This window comes from Eleutherodactylus coqui, chromosome 6 (assembly GCF_035609145.1).
Source record: "Eleutherodactylus coqui strain aEleCoq1 chromosome 6, aEleCoq1.hap1, whole genome shotgun sequence".
In the NCBI taxonomy this organism is placed as follows: Eukaryota; Metazoa; Chordata; class Amphibia; order Anura; family Eleutherodactylidae; genus Eleutherodactylus; species Eleutherodactylus coqui.
In genome coordinates, this window is record NC_089842.1 from 217,772,781 (window position 1) to 217,787,117 (window position 14,337).

At 45.7% G+C, this 14,337-nt stretch overlaps 1 protein-coding gene across 3 annotated transcripts; it reads left to right on the plus strand.

Annotated features, from left to right (window-relative positions):
- Positions 1–2,090: 2,090 nt before the first annotated feature.
- PPOX (protoporphyrinogen oxidase) lies at positions 2,091–12,032 on the plus strand. 3 transcript variants are annotated; one of them, XM_066608751.1, is made up of 13 exons: positions 2,091–2,125; positions 2,903–3,006; positions 3,073–3,207; positions 3,293–3,408; positions 3,491–3,623; positions 9,391–9,535; positions 9,615–9,805; positions 9,882–9,942; positions 10,022–10,140; positions 10,846–10,959; positions 11,115–11,264; positions 11,429–11,471; positions 11,692–12,032. In XM_066608751.1, the coding sequence occupies exons 2-13, from the start codon at positions 2,920–2,922 to the stop codon at positions 11,820–11,822; spliced, it is 1,425 nt and encodes a 474-aa protein (XP_066464848.1). In that variant the 5' UTR covers positions 2,091–2,125; positions 2,903–2,919; the 3' UTR covers positions 11,823–12,032. The 3 variants fall into 3 exon arrangements, with proteins under 3 accessions (XP_066464848.1, XP_066464847.1, XP_066464849.1); XM_066608750.1 differs by having other exon boundaries at positions 2,104–2,140; XM_066608752.1 differs by lacking the exon at positions 2,091–2,125 and adding an exon at positions 2,215–2,234.
- Positions 12,033–14,337: the final 2,305 nt, after the last annotated feature.

Below are 14,337 nucleotides of genomic sequence, written 5' to 3' on the forward strand. Positions count from 1 at the left end.
TACTACAGGCAACATGGCAATATACACACAAGGGTTCTTCCGTCTATCACGGTTACTAAGAACACCGTAAATAACAGGCAGAAGCGTCCTATATAACATGCAGCAACTCACCCCCTGTCGACATGAGACTGAAGTCAGGAGAGCCCAGAGCTTGAGTGGCAAGTCAAGAGCTTACCGTATACCGGTGTTTTGTAGATCTGGGGTCCCGTGGCCTCTGGTCCGGCTGGTCGGCAGGTAGTGTAGTCAGGTATCGGCTGCAGGTAAGGAGTTAGCTTCTGCCCCACAATGGGCGCCAAATAAACTGTGGGGGGTCTGGAACGCAGACCGAAATGCGAATGTTGCCTGTATCCAAATTAAGAGGAAATATTATATAGAGTACTCATAGAGAACCATAATAAGCCACTACACAGACTGTCTAGTGATATCAGTATGAGTTCTGTTTATTGTTGTACATTACTAGTTTATATGCAAGTTGTAAAGAAGGCGTTTCCAAATGTTACCTGATGCCTGGTTACAAAGTACTTTTGGTGACTGTAAATCAAAAAGCTTTTCTAAACAAAAGGTATCAACAAAACTGTTTGAAGTAGACATAAAAACAGTTACAGTGTGATAATACAGGTTGACTCCTGGCTGAGTACTTTTGTTAATTACATTTCTTGTTTGACTAGAAGTGTAATCTTCAAAGTTCATCAACAATTTGCACATCAAAAGAGGGGGCATTGTTTCTAGTTTACACATAGACAAAACTGGTTCAGCCACCTACTCGGGAGTCAGCACAAAGTTGGGATTCAGTAAGATAGCTGAATAAAATCTAATTAATCATACATTTAGTATTCTAAAATCAATATTAAAATAGACTCTTGAATATACCTTTTTACATATGATTCTATATCCAAATTCTACTAGCAACTTCCGGAATGTTTTACATATTTTTCATTTCCATAATACATAACATTATATAACCAAATAACTAATGTCACATTTATTACACTGTTTCCTTATCTTTCTTATGTTAGGTTATTAAAAATATTGATTGACCCCTATCAATAGTGACTCTTTTAGTGGACTAATACTAATAGTATTTGTAGTAATAATGACCCCCACATAGTGTTCCCCATTGTGACCCCAGTAGTAATAGTGACTCCTTTAGTAGCCTAGTGCACTAAGTAGTAATATTGTCCCCATAGTGTCCCCAGTATTAATAGTGACTCCTTTAGTGGCCCCAATAGTAATAGTCTGGCCTTAGTGGCCCTAATAGTAATAGTGACCCCTATTAATGGATCTCCAGCCACCCAACAAGCATGTAACTCCCTTGTAGTCCTTATCTGGAGGCTGGAGTGCTGTAAGTAGTGCGACCTCTGACCTCTCACCCAATGGGGGTAAAGGTCAGGGACTACAAGTGAATTAGATGCTTGTTGGGGTGGTGAACATGCCTCCTGCCGCCCGGGTTATGGGATGGTGCCCACATCTGGGACTGTACGGCAGCCTGCGGCCCCCTGTCCTCTCTGACATGTAGATGGGATTGGCGGCAGAGACGTGTATGGAGACGCCGCCCGTATGTAATGTATTGCGTATGAACAGCGTGTCATACATAAGTCCCGCATGCTGGGCCTTTCCCTTGTGTATACAGTGCTGCACGCCGCTGTGCAGGGAGAATGACAGTCCATTGTCTTTCATCGCCTCCAATTACACGTCTCTGCAACGCACACGTAATACGCGGTGCAGACCCGCCCGTGGACATGAGCCCGCCGTGCAGCAGCAGTTTTGATGCGTATTTGTGGTGTACGCACATTTTTCACGTCAATGTTGCATCTGCAATCCCTGCATGTATGAGAGCTGCAAAACTGCTATTCTCACAATGATGAAGCGTTAAGTGGTAGAAGACCGCACTGGCCCTTTAATTTGGTAACAGCAAGGCCTGCTGGTACTTGTAGTTCTACCTGCTCAACAGGGAAGACTCTCCAGTGACAGCGTCACAGAAAACAGATCACATGACGTGGGAATGCCGTTAGCCACTTCCTGCTTTCTCCTGTCAGTCACACAGAGCAATGTCTGTGATTGGCTGACAGCTCATGAGCCCGCCCCGCGTAGCTCCACCCCTCACATGTGTTGGCGGAGCCGGGAGGTGAGAGAGCTGCCGGTGTGTGTAGTGCTGCCTACTTGTATATATACCGCTGCCTATGTGTATACCGCTGTTTACCAGTATATATACCGCTGCCTAAGTATATTGCCGTGTACCTGTGTGTGTGTCTTGTCTACCTCCTGATAGTGATATACCCTGCAGATTATTACACTACTGACCTCTAGAGATCTGCAGAACATCGCTCTGTCCTCTCTACCACCTGATACAGTGATATATCCTGCAGATTATTACACCACTGACCTCTAGAGATCTGCAGAACATCGCTCTGTCCTCTCTACCTCCTGATACATAGTGATATATCCTGCAGATTATTACACCACTGACCTCTAGAGATCTGCAGAACATCACTCTGTCCTCTATACCTCCTGATACATAGTGATATATCCTGCAGAATATTACACCACTGACCTCTAGAGATCTGCAGAACATCGCTCTGTCCTCTCTACCTCCTGATACATAGTAATATATGCTGCAGATTATTACACCACTACTGCTCTAGAGATCTGCAGAACATCGCTCTGTCCTCTCTACCTCCTGATACATAGCGCTATATCCTGCAGATTATTACACCACTGACCTCTCTAGAGATCTGCAGAACATCACTCTGTCCCCTCTACCTCCTGATACATAGTGATATAGCCTGCAGATTATTACACCACTGACCTCTAGAGATCTGCAGAACATCGCTCTGTCCTCTCTACCTCCTGATAGTGATATATCCTGCAGATTATTACACTATTTGACCTCTTCTCCCTGTAGGAACGGCAGATTTGTGAATGCAGCGCACTGTGGTGGTCGCGGGGGGCGGGATCAGTGGGCTGACCGCCTGCTATCACTTGGCCAGAGTTGGCGCAGTATCTAAGGTAAGATCGGCTAGTTGCCAGCTGCGGCTGCGCTGCCTTTTCTGATGACTCTGTTTGGCGCTGCAGGTGATATTACTGGAGGGCAGCGGCCGGCTGGGCGGATGGATGCACACCACGCGGACTGAAGATGGCGCTATATTTGAGCATGGTCCCCGTGGAATGCGGCCGGCGGGAGTCGTGGGGAAGAACACGCTTTGTATGGTGAGTTGTGTAAGCACTTTGCTGGGAATGCATCCAATATGGCCGCCGGACGTTATCACCCAGCCAGACGGTCTGTACTCCGCAGATCTCAGAGCTGGGATTAGAGGGAGATCTTCTTCCTGTCCCGAGGAGTCACCCAACCGCCAAGAACCGCTACCTCTACGTCAACAAATCGCTACACAAGCTGCCTACTAGTATAGGGTGAGCGCCTCCTACTGAGGCTACACTATTACTGCATCTCATCACAGGAAATACTATAATCACCTTCCTGTCTATACTTTAGGGGAGTCCTCCGCACCGTCCCCCCATTCTCAAGACCTCTCTTCCTTTGTGGCCTTCAGGACCTGACAGCCCAACGAGGATCTAACGAAGATGAGACTGTCCATGACTTTGTGTCACGCCGCTTTGGAAAAGAGGTAACAAACACAGGTGTACATAGGAGGCAGTATTATAGTAGTTATATTCTTGTACATAGGGGGCAGTATTATAGTAGTTATATTCTTGTACATAGGGGCAGTATTATAGTAGTTATATTCTTGTACATAGGGGGCAGTATTATAGTAGTTATATTATTGTACATAGGGGGCAGTATTATAGTAGTTATATTCTTGTACATAGGGGGCAGTATTATAGTAGTTATATTATTGTACATAGGGGGCAGTATTATAGTAGTTATATTCTTGTACATAGGGGGCAGTATTATAGTAGTTATATTCTTGTACATAGGGGGCAGTATTATAGTAGTTATATTCTTGTACATAGGGGGCAGTATTATAGTAGTTATATTCTTGTACATAGGGGGCAGTATTATAGTAGTTATATTCTTGTACATAGGAGGCAGTATTATAGTAGTTATATTATTGTACATTGAGGGCAGTATTATAGTAGTTATATTCTTGTACATAGAGGGCAGTATTATAGTAGTTATATTCTTGTACATAGGGGGCAGTATTATAGTAATTATATTCTTGTACATAGAGAGCAGTATTATAGTAGTTATATTCTTGTACATAGGGGGCAGTATTATAGTAGTTATATTCTTGTACATAGAGAGCAGTATTATAGTAGTTATATTCTTGTACATAGGAGCAGTATTATAGTAGTTATATTCTTGTACATAGGGGGCAGTATTATAGTAGTTATATTCTTGTACATAGGGAGCAGTATTATAGTAGTTATATTCTTGTACATAGGGGGCAGTATTATAGTAGTTATATTCTTGTACATAGGGGGCAGTATTATAGTAGTTATATTCGTGTACATAGGAGCAGTATTATAGTAGTTATATTCTTGTACATAGGGGCAGTATTATAGTAGTTATATTCTTGTACATAGGGAGCAGTATTATAGTAATTATATTCTTGTACATAGAGAGCAGTATTATAGTAGTTATATTCTTGTACATAGGGAGCAGTATTATAGTAATTATATTCTTGTACATAGAGAGCAGTATTATAGTGGTTATATTCTTGTACATAGGGGCAGTATTATAGTGGTTATAGTCTTGTACATAGGGGGCAGTATTATAGTAGTTATATTCTTGTATATAGGGGCAGTATTATAGTAGTTATATTCTTGTACATAGGGGGCAGTATTATAGTAGTTATATTCTTGTACATAGGGGCAGTATTATAGTAGTTATATTCTTGTATATAGGGGCAGTATTATAGTAGTTATATTCTTGTACATAGGGGGCAGTATTATAGTAGTTATATTCCTGTACATAGGAGGAAGTATTATAGTAGTTATATTCTTGTACATAGAGGGCAGTATTATAGTAGTTATATTCTTGTACATAGGGGGCAGTATTATAGTAGTTATATTCTTGTATATAGGGGCAGTATTATAGTAGTTATATTCTTGTACATAGGGGGCAGTATTATAGTAGTTATATTCTTGTACATAGGGGCAGTATTATAGTAGTTATATTCTTGTACATAGGGGACAGTATTATAGTAGTTATATTCTTGTACATAGGGGACAGTATTATAGTAGTTATATTCTTGTACATAGGGGGCAGTATTATAGTAGTTATATTCTTGTATATAGGGGCAGTATTATAGTAGTTATATTCTTGTACATAGGGGGCAGTATTATAGTAGTTATATTCTTGTACATAGGGGGCAGTATTATAGTAGTTATATTCTTGTACATAGGAGGCAGTATTATAGTAGTTATATACTTGTACATAGGGAGGCAGTATTATAGTAGTTATATTCTTGTACATAGGGGGCAGTATTATAGTAGTTATATTCTTGTACATAGGGGGCAGTATTATAGTAGTTATATTCTTGTACATAGGGGCAGTATTATAGTAGTTATATTCTTGTACATAGGAGACAGTATTATAGTAGTTATATTCTTGTACATAGGAGGCAGTATTATAGTAGTTATATTCTTGTACATAGGGGGCAGTATTATAGTAGTTATATTCTTGTACATAGGAGCAGTGTTATACTAGTTGTATTCTTGTACATGGGGGGGCAGTGTTATACTAGTTGTATTCTTGTACATGGGGGGGCAGTGTTATACTAGTATTCTTGTACATGGGGGGGCAGTGTTATACTAGTTGTATTCTTGTACATGGGGGGGCAGTGTTATACTAGTTGTATTCTTGTACATGGAGGGGCAGTGTTATACTAGTTGTATTCTTGTACATGGGGGGGCAGTGTTATACTAGTATTCTTGTACATGGGGGGGGCAGTGTTATACTAGTTGTATTCTTGTACATGGGGGGGCAGTGTTATACTAGTTGTATTCTTGTACATGGGGGGGCAGTGTTATACTAGTTGTATTCTTGTACATGGGGGGGCAGTGTTATACTAGTTGTATTCTTGTACATATGGGGGGGGCAGTGTTATACTAGTTGTATTCCTGTACATATGGGGGGGGCAGTGTTATACTAGTTGTATTCTTGTACATGGGGGGGGCAGTGTTATACTAGTTGTATACTTGTACATGGGGGGGGCAGTGTTATACTAGTTGTATTCTTGTACATGGGGGGGGCAGTGTTATACTAGTTGTATTCTTGTACATGGGGGGGGCAGTGTTATACTAGTTGTATTCTTGTACATGGGGGGGCAGTGTTATACTAGTTGTATTCTTGTACATGGGGGGGCAGTGTTATACTAGTTGTATTCTTGTACATGGGGGGGCAGTGTTATACTAGTTGTATTCTTGTACATGGGGGGGCAGTGTTATACTAGTTGTATTCTTGTACATGGGGGGGCAGTGTTATACTAGTTGTATTCTTGTACATGGGGGGGCAGTGTTATACTAGTTGTATTCTTGTACATGGGGGGGCAGTGTTATACTAGTTGTATTCTTGTACATGGGGGGGCAGTGTTATACTAGTTGTATTCTTGTACATGGGGGGGCAGTGTTATACTAGTTGTATTCTTGTACATGGGGGGGCAGTGTTATACTAGTTGTATTCTTGTACATGGGGGGGCAGTGTTATACTAGTTGTATTCTTGTACATGGGGGGCAGTGTTATACTAGTTGTATTCTTGTACATGGGGGGGCAGTGTTATACTAGTTGTATTCTTGTACATGGGGGGGCAGTGTTATACTAGTTGTATTCTTGTACATGGGGGGGCAGTGTTATACTAGTTGTATCCTTGTACATGGGGGACGCAGTGTTATACTAGTTGTATTCTTGTACATGGGGGGGGGCAGTGTTATACTAGTTGTATTCTTGTACATGGGGGGGGCAGTGTTATACTAGTTGTATTCTTGTACATATGGGGGGGCAGTGTTATACTAGTTGTATTCTTGTACATGGGGGGGCAGTGTTATACTAGTTGTATTCTTGTACATATGGGGGGGCAGTGTTATACTAGTTGTATTCTTGTACATGGGGGGGCAGTGTTATACTAGTTGTATTCTTGTACATGGGGGGGCAGTGTTATACTAGTTGTATTCTTGTACATATGGGGGGGCAGTGTTATACTAGTTGTATTCTTGTACATGGGGGGGCAGTGTTATACTAGTTGTATTCTTGTACATGGGGGGGCAGTGTTATACTAGTTGTATTCTTGTACATGGGGGGGCAGTGTTATACTAGTTGTATTCTTGTACATGGGGGGGCAGTGTTATACTAGTTGTATTCTTGTACATGGGGGGGCAGTGTTATACTAGTTGTATCCTTGTACATGGGGGACGCAGTGTTATACTAGTTGTATTCTTGTACATGGGGGGGGGGCAGTGTTATACTAGTTGTATTCTTGTACAAGGGGGGGCAGTGTTATACTAGTTGTATTCTTGTACATATGGGGGGGCAGTGTTATACTAGTTGTATTCTTGTACATGGGGGGGCAGTGTTATACTAGTTGTATTCTTGTACATATGGGGGGGCAGTGTTATACTAGTTGTATTCTTGTACATGGGGGGGCAGTGTTATACTAGTTGTATTCTTGTACATGGGGGGGCAGTGTTATACTAGTTGTATTCTTGTACATATGGGGGGGCAGTGTTATACTAGTTGTATTCTTGTACATGGGGGGGCAGTGTTATACTAGTTGTATTCTTGTACATGGGGGGGCAGTGTTATACTAGTTGTATTCTTGTACATGGGGGGGCAGTGTTATACTAGTTGTATTCTTGTACATGGGGGGGCAGTGTTATACTAGTTGTATTCTTGTACATGGGGGGGCAGTGTTATACTAGTTGTATTCTTGTACATGGGGGGGCAGTGTTATACTAGTTGTATTCTTGTACATATGGGGGGGCAGTGTTATACTAGTTGTATTCTTGTACATGGGGGGGCAGTGTTATACTAGTTGTATTCTTGTACATGAGGGGGCAGTGTTATACTAGTTGTATTCTTGTACATGGGGGGGGCAGTGTTATACTAGTTGTATTCTTGTACATGGGGGGGGGGGGCAGTGTTATACTAGTTGTATTCTTGTACATGGGGGGGGGGCAGTGTTATACTAGTTGTATTCTTGTACATGGGGGGGGCAGTGTTATACTAGTTGTATTCTTGTACAAGGGGGGGCAGTGTTATACTAGTTGTATTCTTGTACATGGGGGGGCAGTGTTATACTAGTTGTATTCTTGTACATGGGGGGGCAGTGTTATACTAGTTGTATTCTTGTACATGGGGGGGCAGTGTTATAGAAGTTATGTTCTTGTACATAGAAAGTGATAATGGGGGTATATTTACCGTTGGCCCCCCTGTTGTTGGTTTACAGATGAGTGCGATGTGCTGCAGGCTGTTATCTACTGGTTTGCAGCGCTTACTGGTGCTCATCGATATCTCTGTGCAGGGTGTGAGGATGTCCACTGACCACCCTGATACTGAAATCAGCTGACCTTTGCAGCGTATTCCCAGCAGACGTCGTACATAGATGGTGGAGTCAGCTGGCGCTTTTTAATTTGCATTAGTTTCTGAATGTTTCTGGTTTATTAGTAACTTCTTTATGGCTGTTGTCTGTGAAATGAGTTAAGTAGTCACCTGGCAGGTCCTGCAGGGAGAGCTGCTAGCCACAGGCGGGCAATCTACAGGACCCACTGCACCTCTTACCTTAAGAAGACCCTCTAGGTCAAAGCACTGTCTAGAATGAGATAACCGGTCAATAAAAATTTTGTGGGACTGAACTATTGATGACCTATCAGTGGCAGGGGTTGGTACTGCATCGAATTCAATGGGAGCTGTGCCTGCAATACCAACCTGTGCCACTTCCATGTGTACGGAGCTGTCAGAGTGACAGCAGGTCAGATCACTGGATTCCTGCTGATCAGCTATTGAGGACCTGTCCTGAGGACAGGTAAATCGGCAGTTCAATCTCAGAACAAGCCTTAATAATGCATTTTTTTGTGCTTATCTCCTGAAATCTTCTGCTGAAGGACCCTCTCAGTGGGTGATCTCCAACCGCTGTCCATACTGTCGCAAGTCGCCCTATCCTCAGATGTTTCTGCTGCTTCTAAGATCAGCACACCACTCTCATAAAATCCTCTGTGCTGCTGTGGACTTTGCTCCTTACACTTTGTATCCTATTGTGTTTCCTCCCTCTTCTCTGCTCCTCACATCACGATGTAGCAGTACCTGATCTGGCCACCAGGCGGCATTGAGTGGCTGCATTTTTACATAGATGCACTTTTGGCTTGGGATAAGCGGCTAGGCGGGTTGTGACGCTGCTCTCAGGATTCAGCAATAACATATTGTCTTATTCTTCGCAGTTGGCCAACATTGTCATTGACAGCCTGTGCCGCGGGGTTTTCGCCGGCGACTGCCGCCAGCTCAGCCTGCGTTCATGCTTCCCTTTCTTGTATGAAGCTGAACGTAATAAGAGATCGGTGCTCCTCGGACTGGCTTTTGGAGGAGGTGGGCGCTCACACAGCCTAGCACAAGTCCGGCTGGACCCCTCTGCCTGCTCATGATGGCATCTCTATTGTTGGAACAGATAAGACTCCTCCGTTGGACTCGCCACTGATCCAGAGGTCTAAGGAGGAGAAGTGGAGCCAGTGGTCCCTCCGCAGGGGGATGCAGACCCTCTCTGACGCCCTGGAGGACTATCTCATAGAGAGAGGGGTGGAGATACACAAGGACGCCCCGGTGGAGGCGTTGGAGAGGAGAGCAGACGGTCGCTGGCAGGTACATACACTTCACACACATTCACTGTTCTGTCTCCTTTTCTGCCTCCATCATCTGTGATGTTTCTTTCTGGTAGGTCAAGCTTCCTGGTGGCAGTATGTCAGCAGATCACTTGATCGGTGCCGTCCCGGCAGCAGGTACCACACGTTGTCAGATACAGACAGCTGCCCTCTTATACCAGGTCACATGACTAAAAATCTGCCATTATGTCTTCAGTGATGAGCAAGTTGCTGTCCACCTTCGCTGAGCCGATGGCGAAAACCCTGCGTGAGCTGAGTGCCGCCAATGTGGCTGTGGTGAACCTGGAGTATGACGGAGAAGTCCTGCCTGTATCAGTGAGTGAGCCCAGATGATCTGTTTCCCCCCTAAGGGACGGGTTGTCGTGTCGTGGTGATGACCCCCTCCCTTTTCAAGTGTCAGTGTATTGTGGCAATGTGTCAGCGTTGTAGTCCCGTCCCCTCCAGGCTTTGGCATGTCATAGCTCTCCCCTAGCTGTCCGTGTGTCAAGGTCTTGCCCTGTGCATCTTGTAATTCCTTCCCTCCCCACATTCGACGTATTGAAGTTCTGTCCCTGCAGGCGTTGGCACGCCAGGTACTGTCGCCCCAGCCCTCCGTGCTTCGTAGTCATGCCCTCTTAGTGTCAGCATATTGAATTCCTGTCCCCAGCAGGGTTTGGCGTGTCGTAGTAGCTTCCCCCAGCTGTCCATGCATCGAGGTCGTGCCCCGTGCGTTTAGTAGTTTTCTTCCCTCCCAACGGTCGGCGTATTGAAGTCCTGTCCAAGCAGGTTTCGCCACAGCCCTCCGTGCATTGTAGTCGTGCCCTCTTAGTGTTGCAGTCCTGTCACCCCAGACGTTGGCACGTCCAGCTTATGTGGCACCGCGCTTTGTGCGTCGTAGTCAGACCCTCTTAGTGTCAGCATGTTGTCTTCTCGCCCCAGACGTTACCACGTTGCAGTAGTGTCATGTCTTAATCCTTCCCCGACAAATCATACTCCTTTCATCCTGACTGTCGGGTGGCAATTACTTTCTCACCCCTCTAGGGTTTCGGACATCTCATCCCATCCTTTGAGGACAACGTCACGCTGGGCATTGTATATGACTCTCTCGCCTTCCCAGAACACAACAGACAAGGCGCCAGCTCCACCCGACTGACGGTAATAACATTTGAGTTATGGTGGGCTGGACCACAAGGCTGACAATCTAATCACATCTCTGCATCATAACCAGCAGGGAATTTCATTATAATGTCTTTTCTGGACCCGACCTCCGTATTCATTGTAGTCGCCGTCACGCTGTCTCTTCCTTGCAGGTGATGATCGGAGGCGCCTGGTTTGAGAGCAGCCTGGGTGATCCGGACTCCGTATCAAAGGAGAAACTGCTGAGCTTGGCATCCGAGTCTGTAGCCACCCAGCTGGGAGTGAAGGAGAAGCCATGCCGCGCCATTGTGAACCTGAATAAGGTAACGGGCCTATTAAATCAAATGTATATCCAATACTGCCCCCTACTGTATGCAGCAGAGTTTCCTGGGCCAAGTTCTGCTAGGAGGAGACTAGTAGGGGGCCACTTTGACTGAAGTCTGTGGCTTGTGTCATTCAAAAGGCATTGTCTCTGGTTTCTTCACAGCGCTGCATACCGCAGTACACGCTGGGACACTGGAAGCGGATCGGTAAGAATCCTGTATGCGCTCAGTACATTCATTATGCAAATGAGATAGCAGAGCTAGAGTATTAAGCTCCTCATATAATTTGCTGTTGAAGTAGGATGTGGGCGGGGACATAGGCTACAATTTGCGCTTTGTGGTAAGGGCCCCATAGCAGTAAAATAATTGAGTGGTTGTGTTTGGGAGAAGCTTCCTTCTGTTGAGTTTTGTTCTCTCTCCTCCCCAGATCACCTCTTCTCCTACATCCGCCAGAACTCTCTGCCCCTCAGCCTCATTGGCGCCTCCTATGAGGGTGTATCCGTCAACGACTGCATCTATAATGCCAAAAAATCAGTCCAGCGCTTAATGGGAGGCTAGCACCCGGCCCTTTCCCTGCTGTAAGGGCATAACTAAGTAATGACTATTGCTCTACAGCAGCGACCTACCATCTCTGACAGTGGTGCAACTACACCTCCCACCATGGCCTTGACAGTTTTACATCTCAGACCACTGTTCTACAGGAGGCGCATGACCTGTACTTGAGCGAAATGGTGCAAATCTCTATTTCATTAAATGTTTTTTTTTAAATATTGTTCCTGCCCTTGAATATCAAATTGTAACATGCAGAGAAGAGACCTGCTATAATGTAGTGTACGGGGAGCTCCCCCTGGTGGTGGCTGTGTTTACATCTGTATGTAGGGCACTCCCCATAGCAGTGGTTGTATAATCTGTGTATAATGAGGGTCTTGTAGTGGTGGCTGTATAATATATTTGTATGTAGGGCGCTCCCCCTCGTGGTGGTTGTATCATCTGTATGCAGGGATGTTTCATGGTGGTTGTATGAATATGTACACAGTAAGCTCCCCCTAGTGGTGGCTGTATGTAATGAGCTCTCCCTAGTGATGTTTCTATATACAGATAGTCCCCGACTTGCGAACATTCGACTTACGAATTTCGCTAGATACGAACTATCTGTCCTGCACAGTATGATGTAATGCTATGGCATGACATCATACTGTGCAGGGACCGGGCAGGCTTCTATCAAGCCTGATAGAAGCCTGTCTGGTCAGATCGCGGGACACTGCGGTTGCTAGGCAGCCGGGGGCCTTCTGAAAGGCCCTAGGGCTGTCTATGCAGAGCGCCTATCAAGCCGTGCGCTTGATGGGCACTCTGCATAGGCAGCCCTGGGGTCTTTCAGGAGGTCCCCGGCTGCCTAGCAACCACACAGCGTCCCGCGATCTCATCGTGGGACGCTGTACCGGCCCCCTGAACGTCGGGTGCAGGCTGTTTCTTACAGCGGGCACCCAGCGGCAGCAGTTCCGACGAGCCGCGCCGCTTGTCAGAACTGTTAACACTTTAAATACCGCTGTCAGAGCAGTATTTAAAGTGTTAACAGTTCTGACAAGCAACGCGGCTCGTCGGAACTGCTGCCGCCGGGTGCCCGCTGTAAGAACAGCCGGCACCAGACGTTGTATGGAGCGGGATCCACCCGCGATCCCGCTCCATACTACCATTTGTTCGACTTGCGAACAGGCTCCTGGAACGGAACCTGTTCGCAAGTCGGGGACTACCTGTGCTTGTATACATTAAGCTTCCCCTAGTGGTGTCTCTTTATATCTGTATGTAGAGAGTTTACCCTAGTGGTGGCTTTATAAATATATATGCAGCAAGCTCCCTCCAGTACCGTGTGTGTGTGTTTGTTTGTGTGTTTTCCCTGACTGTCGTATATTAATTTTTGCCCCAAAAGAGGTGGTGGGTCTTTTTTTCGATGGGTTTATTTTTACTTAGGCTCGGCCCAGGTCCCTCTTGCTGCTCTCCAGAGCTCCGGCGCAGTTACCGTACTCCTCGGTCGGCCACTCAGGATCACTTCCTGGTTACGTGATTCATAAATCCCGCCTCCACGAACCGATGGCTGTGATTGGTTTTAGAGCACTGCATTGATTGGCTGAGCAGTGGCGCTCGAAGAACTAATCACAGCCATCATGTTGTGGAGGCGGGATTTATTAATTGGCTGAGTTGCGGCTCAGCCAATTCAGAAATCCCGCATCTTTGTAGTGATGACTGTGATTGGCTGAGCAGCGCTTGAAGAACCAATCACAGCCATTGCTTCATGGAGGCAGGATTTATGAATCACATAACCAGCAAGTGATCTTATGTGGCCAGCCGGGGACTCCAGAAACCGCGTCGGGGAGCTGGAGAGCAGTGGGAAGGACCTGGGCCGAGCCTGCTAGGTTATGTATTACTTTTTTTTCCATGTAATCTAGCTAGGGCTTATATTTCAAGACTCCCCCTAGTGGTGGCTTTATACATATGTATGTAGGGAGTTCCCCCTAGTAGTGGTGGCTGTAGACACGTGTATGTAGGGAGTTCCCCCTAGTAGTGGTGGCTGTAGAAACGTGTATGTAGGCAGTTCCCTCTAGTAGTGGTGGCTGTAGACACGTGTATGTAGGCAGTTCCCTCTAGTAGTAGTGGCTGTAGACACGTGTATGTAGGGAGCTTCCCCCCCCCAGTAGTGGTGGCTGTAGATACGTGTATGTAGGGAGCTCTCCCTAGTAGTGGTGGTTGTAGACACGTGTACGTAGGGAGCTCCCCCTAGTAGTGGTGGCTGTAGACACGTGTATGTAGGGAGCTCTCCCTAGTAGTGGTGGCTGTAGACACGTGTATGTAGGGAGCCCCCCCTAGTAGTGGTGGCTGTAGATACGTGTATGTAGGGAGCTCTCCCTAGTAGTGGTGGTTGTAGACACGTGTACGTAGGGAGCTCCCCCTAGTAGTGGTGGCTGTTTACACGTGTATGTAGGGAGCTCTCCCTAGTAGTGGTGGCTGTAGACACGTGTATGTAGGGAGCTCTCCCTAGTAGTGGTGGCTGTAGACACGTGTATGTAGGGAGCTCTCC

Bases quoted from the DNA above. Each gene is read 5' to 3' on its own strand.
- PPOX (XM_066608751.1), top strand. From the start codon at position 2,920: ATGCAGCGCACTGTGGTGGTCGCGGGGGGCGGGATCAGTGGGCTGACC. The intron at 10,960-11,114 runs GTAATAACATTT...TCTTCCTTGCAG, and splicing joins CCAGCTCCACCCGACTGACG to GTGATGATCGGAGGCGCCTG. The intron at 11,265-11,428 runs GTAACGGGCCTA...GTTTCTTCACAG, and splicing joins CCATTGTGAACCTGAATAAG to CGCTGCATACCGCAGTACAC.